General features: G+C 66.5%; 1 protein-coding gene across 1 annotated transcript in view; it reads right to left on the bottom strand.

The window, feature by feature from the left end:
* The window catches only part of MAP4K1 (mitogen-activated protein kinase kinase kinase kinase 1), a 55808-nt gene that overhangs the window by 34311 nt on the left and 6644 nt on the right, over positions 1–14853 (bottom strand). Inside the window, 5 exon segments of the mRNA XM_089769844.1 lie at positions 1017–1064; positions 1147–1202; positions 3367–3431; positions 4704–4794; positions 11775–11832. Of these exon segments, the coding sequence (XP_089625970.1) occupies positions 1017–1064; positions 1147–1202; positions 3367–3431; positions 4704–4794; positions 11775–11832 (318 nt within the window).

Here is a 14853-nt window from a genome sequence, read left to right as displayed (position 1 = left end):
CCCCCGGCCCCGCCCCCCAGCCGCAGGGCGGCCTCCCCGCCGGCCTCCCACCCCGGGGCCCTGAGCTTCCTGCAAGGTAGTGGGGGTGCTGTGACAGTCACTGCTGCAGTGTGGGGGTGGGGGGCGGCTCAGTTCCCCCCTTCGCAGCTCTCCCGAGAGGCAGGACTCCCTAGGGCATGCATGAGTCTCACCCCTGGGTCGGGAGCCGGAGAGGGCCCGGGGCCACTGGCTGGGGGTTGCTAGGCTTGGTTGGGGGAAGCGTGGAGGGAGCAGACTAAGGGGAGTCCAGGGGCGGGTCCAGGTCCGATGGCCCCCCCCCACAAGAGGACCAAGGCTCTGCCCTGGCGCCTGGGTCTCGGAGAGGCGAGAATCCTTCTCCCAGCTGGCTGTGCCGTGGGGGCTGACGCTCTGGGACCTGGGCCCCTGCGCTGGGGGGAGGTTCCCAAATCTGTGTCAACCCAGACACCTGGGCGCAGCCTCCCGGGGGAGACAAAGGGGGAAGGTGGAGACCAGCACCTGGCTGGGGGCAGGGCCTGGGGGGGGGGGGGGGGGGGGGGGGGGGGGGGGGGGGGAGCAGGGGGAGAAGTGACTAAGCGGGGGGCCTAGGGGTGATGGCCCTCCTCCAGCGCCCCCCTCCTCCAGCGCCCCCACCGCCAGCGCCCCCATCAGTGTCCCCCCCTCCTCCAGCGCCCCCCTCCGCCACCACCCCCCCCTCCAGCACCCCCCTCCGCCAGCGCCCCCCTCCTCCAGCACCCCCCTCCGCCAGCACCCCCCCTCCTCCAGCGCCCCCACTCCGCCAGCGCCCCCATCAGTGTCCCCCCTCCTCCAGCGCCCCCCTCCGCCAGCACCCCCCTCCTCCAGCACCCCCTCCGCCAGCGCCCCCCTCCTCCAGCACCCCCTCCGCCAGCACCCCCTCCGCCAGCACCCCTCCGCCAGCGCCCCGCCCATCCCCTCCGCCAGCGCCCCGCCTCCGCCAGCACCTCCCCCCACCCCCAGCCCGGCCGGGACCTCCTTACTTTGATGTCCCTGTGGATCTTGCCTTGGCTGTGCAGATAGGACAGACCCTGCGGGGCAGGCAGAGCGAGGTCAGGCCAGCCGGGTCCCAGCCCTGGAGGGACACGGGGTCCGAGCCGGGCCCAGACTCACCTGCAGCGTCTCCCTGCACACGTAGGCGATCTGCGGCTCCGTCAGGGGCCCGGTGGCTGGCACGGGAACGGACGAGGCCTGTTCTTAGGGGTCCTGGGGCAGCGCCTGCCCCCCCAGGGCAGCCCCCCGCACTGAGCGCCCCCGGCCCCCCCCAGGGCAGCCCCCCGCACTGAGCGCCCCCCGGCCCCCCCCAGGGCAGCCCCCCGCACTGAGCGCCCCCGGCCCCCCCAGGGCAGCCCCCCGCACTGAGCGCCCCCCGGCCCCCAGGGCAGCCCCCCGCACTGAGCGCCCCCTGGCCCTCCCCAGGGCAGCCCCCCGCACTGAGCGCCCCCCGGCTCCCCCCAGGCAGCCCCCCGCACTGAGCGCCCCCCGGCCCCCCCAGGGCAGCCCCCCGCACTGAGCGCCCCCCGGCCCCCCGCAGGGCAGCCCCCCGCACTGAGCGCCCCCTGGCCCCCCCAGGGCAGCCCCCCGCACTGAGCGCCCCCTGGCCCTCCCCAGGGCAGCCCCCCGCACTGAGCGCCCCCCGGCCCCCCGCAGGGCAGCCCCCCGCACTGAGCGCCCCCCGGCTCCCCCCAGGGCAGCCCCCGCACTGAGCGCCCCCCGGCTCCCCCCAGGGCAGCCCCCCGCACTGAGCGCCCCCCGGCCCCCCCAGGGCAGCCCCCGCACTGAGCGCCCCCGGTCCCCCCCAGGGCAGCCCCCGCACTGAGCGCCCCCCGGGTCCCCCCAGGGCAGCCCCCCGCACTGAGCGCCCCCGGTCCCCCCAGGGCAGCCCCCCGCACTGAGCGCCCCCCGGCCCCCGCAGGCAGCCCCCCGCACTGAGCGCCCCCGGCCCCCCCAGGGCAGCCCCCGCACTGAGCGCCCCCTGGCCCTCCCCAGGGCAGCCCCCCGCACTGAGCGCCCCGGCCCCCCGCAGGGCAGCCCCCCGCACTGAGCGCCCCCGGCCCCCCAGGCAGCCCCCCGCACTGAGCGCCCCCCGGCCCCCCCAGGGCAGCCCCCGCACCCGAGCGCCCCCCCCGGTCCCCCCAGGGCAGCCCTCCGCACTGAGCGCCCCTCGGTCCCCCCAGGGCAGCCCCCCGCACTGAGCGCCCCCGGCCCCCCCAGGGCAGCCCCCCGCACTGAGCGCCCCCGGCTCCCCCAGGCGCAGCCCCCGCACTGAGCGCCCCCCGGCTCCCCCCAGGGCAGCCCCCCGCACTGAGCGCCCCCTGGCCCTCCCCAGGGCAGCCCCCCGCACTGAGCGCCCCCCGGCCCCCCCAGGGCAGCCCTCCGCACTGAGCGCCCCCCGGCCCCCCCCGGTCCCCCCCCCCCAGGGCAGCCCCCCGCACTGAGCGCCCCCCGGCCCCCCCCCTGCCCCCCGAGACCAGGGCCCCCCCCGTCCCCCCCCGGGCGCCCCCCCCAGGCCCCCCCAGCCCCCCGCACTGAGCGCCCCCCGGCCCCCCGCAGGGCAGCCCTCCGCACTGAGCGCCCCCCGGCCCCCCTGCCTCCCGAGACCAGGGCCCGTCGGGCGCCCCCCAGGCCCCCCCAGACTCCCCGAGACCAGGGCCCGTCGGGCCGGGGCTGCTCAGACCTTGGGCTGCCCCTCCCACCAGGCACAGTGACAATTTCAGCTACTCTTGGTTCCGCATTTTGGAACTGGCTTTGCAGCAGCTGGTTCCACCCCCCTGGCTCCCAGCTGGGCAGCCCCCTGGCTGGCCCCCAGCTGGGCAGCCCCCTGGTTCAGGCAGGGTTGAGTGTTCAGAGCAGGAGGGAGCAGGGCTGCCGGCCTGGCCCTGGCTCTGGGAGGGGAGCGGGGCCTAGTGCTCAGAGCAGGCCTGGCCCAGGCTCTGGGAGGGGAGCGGGGCCTAGTGCTCAGAGCAGGCCTGGCCCTGGCTCTGGGAGGGGAGCGGGGCCTAGTGCTCAGAGCAGGCCTGGCCCAGGCTCTGGGAGGGGAGCGGGGCCTAGTGCTCAGAGCAGGCCTGGCCCTGGCTCTGGGAGGGGAGCGGGGCCTAGTGCTCAGAGCAGGCCTGGCCCAGGCTCTGGGAGGGGAGCGGGGCCTAGTGCTCAGAGCAGGCCTGGCCCTGGCTCTGGGAGGGGAGCGGGGCCTAGTGCTCAGAGCAGGCCTGGCCCAGGCTCTGGGAGGGGAGCGGGGCCTAGTGCTCAGAGCAGGCCTGGCCCAGGCTCTGGGAGGGGAGCGGGGCCTAGTGCTCAGAGCAGGCCTGGCCAGCGGGTACCGGCTGCGCTTACCATGGTAGATGTCCTGCAGTGACCCGGCCCCGCAGAACTCCATGCAGATCCACAGCTTGTTCAACCTGCCGGGCCAGAGGGGAGTCATGGAGCAGGGCCAAAGGCTGCGGCAACACCCCCGGGAGCAGGGTGGAGATGGGGGCGCAGCACCTAGCCCAGCGCTTCCTGGCGAGTCCCGGGGCCTCAGCGATGGAGGGGGGTCAGCAGCAGGCAGGAAGGACAGAAAAGGGGGGGCGGCATGGGATGGGCTCCAGATGGGGAGAGGGAGTGAGAGCTGGGGGGAAATTGGGGAAGGGAGGCTGAGGAGAGGTGGGGGAGGGGAGAGAAGGGGCAGGAGAGGTGGGGCCGGGGAGAGACAGGGCAGGAGAGGTGGGGGAGGGGAGAGGCGGGGGGAGGGGAGAGGTGGGGGCAGGAGAGGCTGGGGAGGGGAGAGACGGGGCAGGAGAGGCGGGGGAGGGGAGAGACGGGGCAGGAGAGGCGGGGGAGGGGAGAGACAGGGGAGGGGAGAGACGGGGCAGGAGAGACGGGGCAGGAGAGGGGAGAGGCGGGGGGAGGGGAGAGATGGGGCAGGAGAGGCGGGGGGAGGGGAGAGACAGGGGAGGGGAGAGACGGGGCAGGAGAGGGGAGAGACGGGGCAGCAGAGGTGGGGGAGGGGAGAGACGGGGCAGGAGAGGGGAGAGACGGGGCAGCAGAGGCGGAGGAGGGGAGAGATGGGGCAGCAGAGGTGGGGGAGGGGAGAGACGGGGCAGGAGAGGGGAGAGACGGGGCAGGAGAGACAGGGCAGGAGAGGGGAGAGACGGGGCAGGAGAGGCGGGGGAGGGGAGAGATGGGGCAGGAGAGGCGGGGGAGGGGAGAGACAGGGGAGGGGAGAGACGGGGCAGGAGAGGGGAGAGACGGGGCAGCAGAGGTGGGGGAGGGGAGAGACGGGGCAGGAGAGGGGAGAGACGGGGCAGCAGAGGCGGAGGAGGGGAGAGACGGGGCAGCAGAGGCGGGGGAGGGGAGAGACGGGGCAGGAGAGGCGGGGGAGGGGAGAGACGGGGCAGGAGAGGCGGGGGAGGGGAGAGACGGGGCAGGAGAGGCGGGGGAGGGGAGAGACGGGGCAGCAGAGGCGGGGGAGGGGAGAGACGGGGCAGGAGAGGCGGGGGAGGGGAGAGACGGGGCAGGAGAGGCGGGGGAGGGGAGAGACGGGGCAGCAGAGGCGGGGGAGGGGAGAGACGGGGCAGGAGAGGCGGGGGAGGGGAGAGACGGGGCAGCAGAGGCGGGGGAGGGGAGAGACGGGGCAGGAGAGGCGGGGGAGGGGAGAGACGGGGCAGCAGAGGCGGGGGAGGGTCTCTCACCGGATGTAGCTCCCATAATAGGCCACGATATTCTGGTGCTCGCAGGTCTTCACGATGAGGATTTCCTGCTCTATCGCTGCACAGTCGTCATCTGGGGAGCAACAGCTGCTGTTAGCGGCTGAGGTGCAGCATTATGGGGCGCTGGACCACAGGGGTCCGGGAGGGGGCCCAGCAGGGGGCGCTGGGCAGGGGGCCGGGCGGGGGCCCAGCAGGGGGGCGCTGGGCAGGGGGGGCCGAGAGGCCCAGCAGGGGGCGCTGGGCAGGGGGGGCCGAGAGGCCCAGCAGGGGGGCGCTGGGTAGGGGGCTGGGTGGGGGCCCAGCAGGGGGGCGCTGGGCAGGGGGGGCCGAGAGGCCCAGCAGGGGGGGCACTGGGCAGGGGGGCCAAGAGGCCCAGCAGGGGGGGCACTGGGTAGGGGGCTGGGCGGGGGCCCAGCAGGGGGGCGCTGGGCAGGGGGGGCCGAGAGGCCCAGCAGGGGGGCGCTGGGCTGGGGGGGGCCGAGAGGCCCAGCAGGGGGGCGCTGGGTAGGGGGCTGGGCGGGGGCCCAGCAGGGGGGCGCTGGGCAGGGGGGGCCGAGAGGCCCAGCAGGGGGGGCGCTGGGCAGGGGGGGCCGAGAGGCCCAGCAGGGGGCGCTGGGCAGGGGGGGGGCCGAGAGGCCCAGCAGGGGGGCGCTGGGTAGGGGGCTGGGCGGGGGCCCAGCAGGGGGGCGCTGGGCAGGGGGGGCCGAGAGGCCCAGCAGGGGGTGCTGGGCCACGCAGGGAGCGCTGGGCCATAGGGAGCTGGGCGGGGGCCCAGCAGGGGGTGCTGGCCACAGGGGGCCGGGTGGGGGCCCAGAAGGGGGGGCGCTGGATGGGGAGAGCCGGGGGGCCCAGCGGGGGTGGGCGCTGGGTGGGGGGTGGGCTGGGGGAGCCCAGCAGGGGGTCCTGTGCCATGGGGAGCTGGGCGGGGGCCCAGCAGGGGGGGTGCTGGGAGGGCTGGGGGGGCCCAGCAGGGGGGGTGCTGGGTGGGGGGTGGGCTGGGGGAGCCCAGCAGGGGGTGCTGGGCCACGGGGAGCAGGGTGGGGGCCCAGCAGGGGGGGTGCTGGGCGGGGAGGGGCCGGGGGGGTCCAGCAGGGGGCGCTGGGCCACGCAGGGGGCGCTGGGCCATAGGGAGCTGGGCGGGGGCCCAGCAGGGGGTGCTGGCCACAGGGGGCCGGGTGGGGGCCCAGAAGGGGGGGCGCTGGATGGGGAGAGCCGGGGGGCCCAGCAGGGGTGGGCGCTGGGTGGGGGGTGGGCTGGGGGAGCCCAGCAGGGGGTCCTGTGCCATGGGGAGCTGGGCGGGGGCCCAGCAGGGGGGGTGCTGGGAGGGCTGGGGGGGCCCAGCAGGGGGGGTGCTGGGTGGGGGGTGGGCTGGGGGAGCCCAGCAGGGGGTGCTGGGCCACGGGGAGCAGGGTGGGGGCCCAGCAGGGGGGGTGCTGGGCGGGGAGGGGCCGGGGGGGCCCAGCAGGGGGCGCTGGGCCACGCAGGGGGCGCTGGGCCATGGGGAGCTGGGCGGGGGCCCAGCAGGGGGGTTCTCCCGTCAATCAGGCGGGGTTCTCCCGTCAATCGGGCTGCTGTGGGTGCTCCCTCCGGCCATGACCCCAGCCCCCCCCCGCAGCCCTGGGGCCGTGAGGGCTCCGGTACAGCAGGGGGTGCTGCCCGCCCGGCGCGTGGGGCTGGCCCCTCTCGGGCCCCGCGGGGAGCCAGGCGTGGCAGCCGCGGGGGGAGGAAGGAAGGATGTTGCTGGCTGCTGTTACCGTAACTCCCCGCCAGCTGCTGCCTGCCAGGCGCGGCCGTTCGGGGCGCACGGAGGCCGGGCGGGGGGAGCGCGCAGCAGCCGTGGCCCCAACGGCTCCCCAGGGCTGGGGACCGGAGGCCCTGACCCGAGCCCTGCCACCCGCCCTGAGGGACACAGGCCTGGCAGCCCCCGTCCCGTCACTGGCGTTTAAGGGGATCTGACAGGCCACTGCTGCGCCCGTGGGGCTGCCCCAAAGCGGATACGAAGGGGCCATGGGAGGTGGCGCGTGAAGCTCCTGTTCTGCGGATTGTGTGTGCTAGTCGGACGGGGATGAGCTGGGTGTGGGCGCCCGGGTGCTGCACAATCCTGTCTGTGGCTGAGGAATGTGCAGCCAGTCGCTGTGCTAATTAGCAAGGAGACGCTGGCGCTCCCGGTGCCAGGACACACCCCAGGAATGGGACTGGTACCAGCCACAGGGCTAGGTCGCTGGACCGTGGGAGAGGGTGCCAGGGGAGGTCCACAGAGTCCGGTTTCTCCGACAGCCGTTCGACGTGCTGTGTCCGCGTCCATGGTCACATGCCGCCATGGCCGGAGCTTCCTCTGCGCCAGTGATTTGTGATTGTGTTTCGTTTGTCCAATCGCGTGTTCCCCTTACTGGAATATAATGTTGTTGTTTGAGGAACACGGCATGTGAAAAGAGAAAAAAGTGGTTCTTTCCACTGAACAAAAAGCTGAAGCATTAAAGGGAGTAGACAAAGGCGAGTCCATGCTGAAACTGCATCTGAATCGGTGTGGGGCGAGTTACACTTGGTGACTGGAAGAGGAAAAGAAGTGAGTTACCAAAGTGGTGCTCTGATCGACCCGCAAGTGCAGGACTGAAGGACAGAAACACGATGAAACAATGTGAACATGAAAAGCGAGTGAGGCTTTGTTCTGGTTCACACAGCGAAGGGATAAGGCATGCCTCTCACGGGCCCGATCTGCAAGAGAAAGCTCGGAGTTTCCAAAAGGAATTCAATGAAGGGAACCTGATTTCACGGCTAGTGTAGTCTGGCTTGATCGCTGGAAAAAAAGCTACGGGTTAAGGCAGCTCAGTATATGTGGCGAAAAATTATCAGCAAATCTGGAAGGGTTTCTGAAATTGAAAGCAAATTGTCATTGTCTCATCGACAATGAAGGATTATGAGGTGAGCAGATGTATAACTGCGATGAGACAGGCTTAAATTAGAAAATGCTGCCTTCAAAAACTCTAGCTGCCCGGGCTGAAGCTGCAGCGCCTGGGTATAAAGGAAGCAAAGAAAGAGTGACGATTCTGGCCTGGAGTAACGCTACTGGGAACCACAAACTCAGACTCACATTTATTGGAAAGGCAAAAGCCCAGGAGCTTTCAAAACCATATCACCTAGTGCTCTACCCGTTTCGTACAAGACCCAGAGGAATGCATGGATGCATTCAGCAATTTTCCGAGGCTGCTGTTTCAATGAATTTCTTCCTTCAGTTAACAAGTTTTGAATTCGCTAAGCCTACCAAGGAAAGCAATCCTTGTCACTGATAATGCGCCAGGATGAACTGTTCAGTGGGGACATTAGAGTGATTTTTCTCCCTCCTAATATCACCGCGTCGTGTCAGCCTGTGGACCAGCGTGTGCCTGCAGCGCTCAAGAAAAACTCTCGTTGTAAGCTTGTGACTACGCCCACTGAGGCGCCAGACGATGGAAATGGTACGCTAGACACACTAAGGACAGTGAACATAACAGATGTTATTTATTGGATCGCACAATCATGGGACGAGATGGAACCGCAAACTCTGGCAAGACCATGGAGGAAGTTACTTTCGGAAGACGAAAACACACAAGAAATGGTGCAAGAAAATTGTGATAACCTGCTTCCTTTGTTACAACAAATTCCAGGCTGTGAGAAGGTGAATGATGATGATCTACAGGAACGGATGGAGAAAGACGAGCAGCACGACCTGACTGACCGCAGCATAGAGCTCTGGTGAATCGGGATGCCAGTGACGATGAAGATGATGAAGATGAAGATACAAATGACAACGACAAAACGGAGAGATTAGGCATAGCGAAGGGGCCAAGGCTCTCGAGGCGGCACTGGCTTACGTTGAACAACTGCTAGTGATGTTCTGTTATTGAGACGCTGGCGCGACCTCGCCGCAAGGAAGAGAAACAAAGCTGGGAAACAAACTTCAATGACGAATGTTTTTAAACAATCGCTTTAGCGTTGTGCCATGCTGCATGCTGCATGCTCTGTACTCTAGTCTGTTCCTTGTTCTGTAGAATAATAAGTAAGAAACCTGATTTCAGACCAGTTTCCGTCTTCTCCGACATTTTCGTTAATTCGACCGCCCCTCGGTCCCGCTGAGGTCGGATATTCAGGATTCTACTGTATACAAGTGCCATGTGGCCCCTCCGTCTTGTCTTGAGTTCAGCTCCTGATCCCAGATGCAGCCTTGCAGGGAACAAGGAGCCGGAAAGAACCGTGGACCCATCCTGACATAGGATGTAACCAGAGACTTTTAAAATAGCAGTTTGTAACATCTCTGCTAAGAGCCTGTGTCGAGAACTGGGGGATTCGCTGCATGTAATGCATTCTCCTTAACAACCTCACTCTCGTGCTTTTCTTTCTTGTAATAATAACCCTTTCGATTGTAGATTCTAAAGGATTGGCTCAGCGTGGTCTTGTGGGTAAGAGCCAGAGAGTAAATTGACCTGGGACCTGCGGCTTGTTTCTTGGGACTGGAAGAACCCGTTGGGGGTAGGTGAGATTGGGGTCTATATCCCCTCACCTGTGTTAAGCCCGGGGGCTGACTGCGGCACAGAGAGAGCTGGGGTGTCAGGGGGTTTTGCTCATGAGGCTTCTGGCTGGCCAGACTGGCAGCTGAGCGCTCTGTGTGGCTGGTTTGTGGCCTGTTTGGAAAGTCTCCAGTCTGGGGCTGTGAGGAGCCCCGACTTTGAGCAATTCGTCCTGAGCGGATGCCCTCAGCTGTGCCCGGACCCGGTCCGGTCTGTCACACCCTCCCTCCCCCATGGCAGGCCCTGACCCACAGTGCAGGACGTCTGCCCCATGCCACCAGGAGCTGCCAGGGGGCGCTCGGCTTCCACTGAGCTGCCAGGGAGGCTGAGATCTGGGGTCAGACAAATGGACAGGCTGGGATCTGGGGTCAGACAGACAGACAGGCTACTATCTAGTGGGGCCAGACAGACGGACGAGGCTCTATGGGTCAGACAGACAAAGCTCTAGGAAACCAGTGAAACAGACAGACTGTAGGAGTGTCAAAGAGAGGAGGCCCTAGTGGGGCAGACAGACAAGACTCTAGAGCAGGGGTGCCCAAACTTTTTCAAAGAGGGCCAGATTTGATGAAGTGAACAAGAGTGAGGGCCGACCATTTTGCCTGACATTCTTTGAACCATTAAAATTAAATGCAAATTAACTATTTTATGCAAAGTTTACTGCAAACGGCATACTTTTCATTTCGTCACATGGCTGACAAATCTAAACAGGTGTCAAATCACTCTGCCTTTCATATCTGAAGGCCAGATGGAAAAAAAATCCAGGAAGCTGAAATATATGTCAGGAACATTGTAAAGTACATTACATATTATTGGTAATAAAGGTTGTCTGTCAACTTTTAAGTTCCAAAAATATGAACAGGAACATAACACCAAGTATACATGTTGTGTCCAGATATATTTATAACTGATTTAGACCAACTGACATTAACTGAGATTTTACAATGTATTCATCTCAATACAGATGGATTCGTTGTGGGGCCATAAAAGATAGATATTGCCAGATTACCTGTGGGGCCGTATTAAACCGGAACACAGGCCGCAATTGGCCCACGGGCAGGACTTTGGACATGCCTGCTCTAGAAGGATCAGACAGACAGAGGAGGCTCTAGCGGGGCAGACAGACAGACAGAGCAGACTCCGGGGCAGACAGACAGACTCTAGGAGGGTCAGACAGACAGAGGAGGCTCCGGGGCAGACAGACAGACAGAGCAGGCTCCGGGGCAGACAGACAGACAGAGCAGGCTCCGGAGCAGACAGACACACAGAGCAGGCTCCGGGGCAGACAGACTGACTCTAGGAGGGTCAGACAGACAGAGGAGGCTCTAGCGGGGCAGACAGACAGAGCAGACTCCGGGGCAGACAGACAGACTCTAGGAGGGTCAGACAGACAGAGGAGGCTCTAGCGGGGCAGACAGACAGACAGAGCAGACTCCGGGGCAGACAGACAGACTCTAGGAGGGTCAGACAGACAGAGGAGGCTCTAGTGGGGCAGACAGACAGACAGAGCAGACTCCGGGGCAGACAGACAGACTCTAGGAGGGTCAGACAGACAGAGGAGGCTCTAGTGGGGCAGACAGACAGACAGAGCAGACTCCGGGGCAGACAGACAGACTCTAGGAGGGTCAGACAGACAGAGGAGGCTCCGGGGCAGACAGACAGACAGAGCAGACTCCGGAGCAGACAGACAGAGCAGGCTCCGGGGCAGACAGACAGACAGACAGAGGAGGCTCTAGCGGGGCAGACAGACAGACAGAGCAGGCTCCGGAGCAGACAGACAGACAGAGCAGGCTCCGGGGCAGACAGACTGACTCTAGGAGGGTCAGACAGACAGAGGAGGCTCTAGCGGGGCAGACAGACAGACAGAGCACTCTCCGGAGCAGACAGACAGACAGAGCAGGCTCCGGGGCAGACAGACAGACAGAGGAGGCTCTAGCGGGGCAGACAGACAGACAGAGGAGGCTCCGGAGCAGACAGACAGACAGAGCAGGCTCCGGGGCAGACAGACAGACAGAGGAGGCTCTAGCGGGGCAGACAGACAGACAGAGGAGGCTCCGGAGCAGACAGACAGACAGAGCAGGCTCCGGGGCAGACAGACAGACAGAGGAGGCTCTAGCAGGGCCGACAGAGGAGGCTCCGGGGCAGACAGACAGACAGAGCAGGCTCCGGAGCAGACAGACAGACAGAGGAGGCTCTAGCGGGGCAGACAGACAGACAGAGGAGGCTCTAGCGGGGCAGACAGACAGACAGAGGAGGCTCCGGAGCAGACAGACAGACAGAGCAGGCTCCGGGGCAGACAGACAGACAGAGGAGGCTCTAGCAGGGCCGACAGAGGAGGCTCCGGGGCAGACAGACAGACAGAGCAGGCTCTGGAGCAGACAGACAGACAGAGCAGGCTCCGGGGCAGACAGACAGACAGAGGAGGCTCTAGCGGGGCAGACAGACAGACAGAGGAGGCTGTAGCTACACCTCAGCCCGGGGGGTGATCAGTTGGGGACCCTTCTCCACTCACCTGACTCCATCTTCACAATTTTGATGGCCGCCAGCTCCCCGGTGCCTTTGTTCTTCGCCTGCAGCGAGAGCAAGTGACCGGTCAAGGGTGACGGGCGTGGCCAGGGCACCTGTGCAGCCATCACCCCCCCGCACCCCACCCCAGAGGTGGCTGCATCTCAGAGCTCGGTGTGTGTGTAGCCAGGAAGGGTTTGGGACCCTTCTGAGGTGCGGCACAATGGAGAGTGCGGGTAGTAGCGCATGCTCCCAAACAACCCCTCAGCATTAAGGTTACACGGTTACTGGACCGCCCCCCGGCCGGCCATCCCGCCCGCCCTACCCGCCCCCGGCCGGCCATCCCGCCCGCCCTACCCGCCCCCGGCCGGCCATCCCGCCCGCCCTACCCGCCCCCCGGCCGGCCATCCCGCCCTCCCTACCCGCCCCCCGGCCGGCCATCCCGCCCTCCCTACCCGCCCCCGGCCGGCCATCCCGCCCGCCCTACCCGCCCCCCGGCCGGCCATCCCGCCCTCCCTACCCGCCCCCCGGCCGGCCATCCCGCCCGCCCTACCCGCCCCCCGGCCGGCCATCCCGCCCGCCCTACCCGCCCCCCGGCCGGCCATCCCGCCCGCCCTACCCGCCCCCCGGCCGGCCATCCCGCCCGCCCTACCCGCCCCCGGCCGGCCATCCCGCCCGCCCTACCCGCCCCCGGCCGGCCATCCCGCCCGCCCTACCCGCCCCCCGGCCGGCCATCCCGCCCGCCCTACCCGCCCCCCGGCCGGCCATCCCAATCCCTCCCACACAGAGCCAGCAGCCACGGAGGGCAGAGCCAGGCCCTGGAGGGAACAGGTGTGCTCTGGCCTGCTCCATGCCCAGCAACGTGGCTCTAGCCACAGCACTTCTACGGCCCCCAGGACCACCGTGCCCACGAATCCTCCCAAGCCCCCATAAGACAGGGCAGTTATTTCCACAGGGCAGGTGCGGGAAACTGAGGTACAGATTGGTCAAGTGACTTGCCCAGGGTCACACAGGGTGCCTGTGGCGGAACATGGAATCCAGCCAGGGTCTGATCCCTAGCACTCGGCCAGCCTCTCACCAGGCGGCTGGGAAGGAAAAGATCCAGCGCTGGCATCTCCAGCCCCGCCTGGATGGCAGGGTCCCCAGCAGCAAGGGCAGTGCCTGGAGGCCTGGGGTGGCCAGTGCCCGAGAGGGTCCTGCCCCCCAGGCAAGCCCGGTTCCATTGGAGGGCCAGGCAGGAAGCAGCTGCCTCCCACGTCCCGGCTGGGCAGGGAGAGCGCGGGAACCTGTGGGGGGTGGATGCTGGGGGTTGTGCTCACACCTCGCCTGTGTGCGGCTGTGTCCCCGTGGGTGTGTCTAGACAGTCTGCAAGGGAAACACTGCCTGTGCGTGTGTCTGCCTGTGCGTGTGTCTGTCTGTGCGTGTGTCTGTCTGTGCATGGCTCATGCAGAGACAGAGAGCGTGTGTGTGTGTGTGTGTGCACGCGTATGGCCCATGCAGTGTGTGTGTGTCCGTGGGTGTGTCTAGACAGTCTGCAGGGGAAACACTGCCTGTGCGTGTGTCTGCCTGTGCGTGTGTCTGTCTGTGCGTGTGTCTGTCTGTGCATGGCTCATGCAGAGACAGAGAGCGTGTGTGTGTGTGTGTGCACGCGTATGGCCCATGCAGTGTGTGTGTGTCCGTGGGTATGTCTAGACAGTCTGCAGGGGAAACACTGCCTGTGCGTGTGTCTGTCTGTGCGTGTGTCTGTGTGCGTGGCTCATGCAGAGACAGAGAGCGTGTGTGTGTGTGCGCGCGTATGGCCCATGCAGTGTGTGTGTGTCCGTGGGTGTGTCTAGACAGTCTGCAGGGGAAACACTGCCTGTGCGTGTGTCTGTCTGTGCGTGGCTCATGCAGCGTGTGTGTGTGTGTGTGTGTGTGTGTGTGTGTGTGCGTGCGCGCGCGCGTATGGCCCATGCAGCGTGTGTGTGTGTGTGCGCGCGTATGGCCCATGCAGTGTGTGTGTGTGTGTGTGTGTGTGTGTGCGTATGGCCCATGCAGCGTGTGTGTGTGTGTGCGTGTGTGCGCGTATGGCCCATGCAGCGTGTGTGTGTGTGTGCGCGCGTATGGCCCATGCAGTGTGTGTGTGTGTGTGTGTGTGTGTGTGTGTGTGCGTATGGCCCATGCAGCGTCTGTGTGTGTGTGCGTGTGTGCGCGTATGGCCCATGCAGCGTGTGTGTGTGCGCGCGCGTATGGCCCATGCAGCGTGTGTGTGTGTGTGCGCGCGTATGGCCCATGCAGTGTGTGTGTGTGTGTGTGTGTGTGTGTGTGTGCGCGCGTATGGCCCATGCAGTGTGTGTGTGTGCGTGTGTGCGCGTATGGCCCATGCAGCGTGTGTGTGTGCGCGCGCGTATGGCCCATGCAGCGTGTGTGTGTGCGCGCGCGTATGGCCCATGCAGCGTGTGTGTGTGTGTGTGTGCGCGTATGGCCCATGCAGCGTGTGTGTGTGTGTGTGCGCGCGTATGGCCCATGCAGCGTGTGTGTGTGTGCGTGTGTGTGTGTGCGCGTATGGCCCATGCAGCGTGTGTGTGTGTGTGTGTGCGCGTATGGCCCATGCAGCGTGTGTGTGTGTGTGTGTGCGCGTATGGCCCATGCAGCGTGTGTGTGTGTGTGCGTGTGTGCGCGTATGGCCCATGCAGGGTGTGTGTGCGCGCGCGCGCGTATGGCCCATGCAGTGTGTGTGTGTGTGTGTGTGCGCGCGCGCGCGTATGGCCCATGCAGCGTGTGTGTGTGTGTGTGTGTGTGCGTGTGTATGGCCCATGCAGCGTGTGTGTGTGTGTGTGCGCGCGTATGGCCCATGCAGCGTGTGTGTGTGTGTGTGTGTGCGCGCGCGTATGGCCCATGCAGCGTGTGTGTGTGTGCGCGCGCGTATGGCCCATGCAGCGTGTGTGTGTGTGTGTGTGTGTGTGCGCGCGTATGGCCCATGCAGCGTGTGTGTGTGTGCGCGCGCGTATGGCCCATGCAGCGTGTGTGTGTGTGTGTGTGTGTGTGCGCGTATGGCCCATGCAGCGTGTGTGTGTGTGCGCGCGCGTATGGCCCATGCAGCGTGT

The sequence above is a fragment of the Pelodiscus sinensis genome, chromosome 18 (assembly GCF_052426305.1).
Source record: "Pelodiscus sinensis isolate ZL-2025 chromosome 18, ASM5242630v1, whole genome shotgun sequence".
Lineage (NCBI taxonomy): Eukaryota > Metazoa > Chordata > Testudines > Trionychidae > Pelodiscus > Pelodiscus sinensis.
The sequence above is the reverse complement of the archived record's forward strand: the minus strand, read 5'-3'. Positions and strand labels throughout refer to the sequence as shown.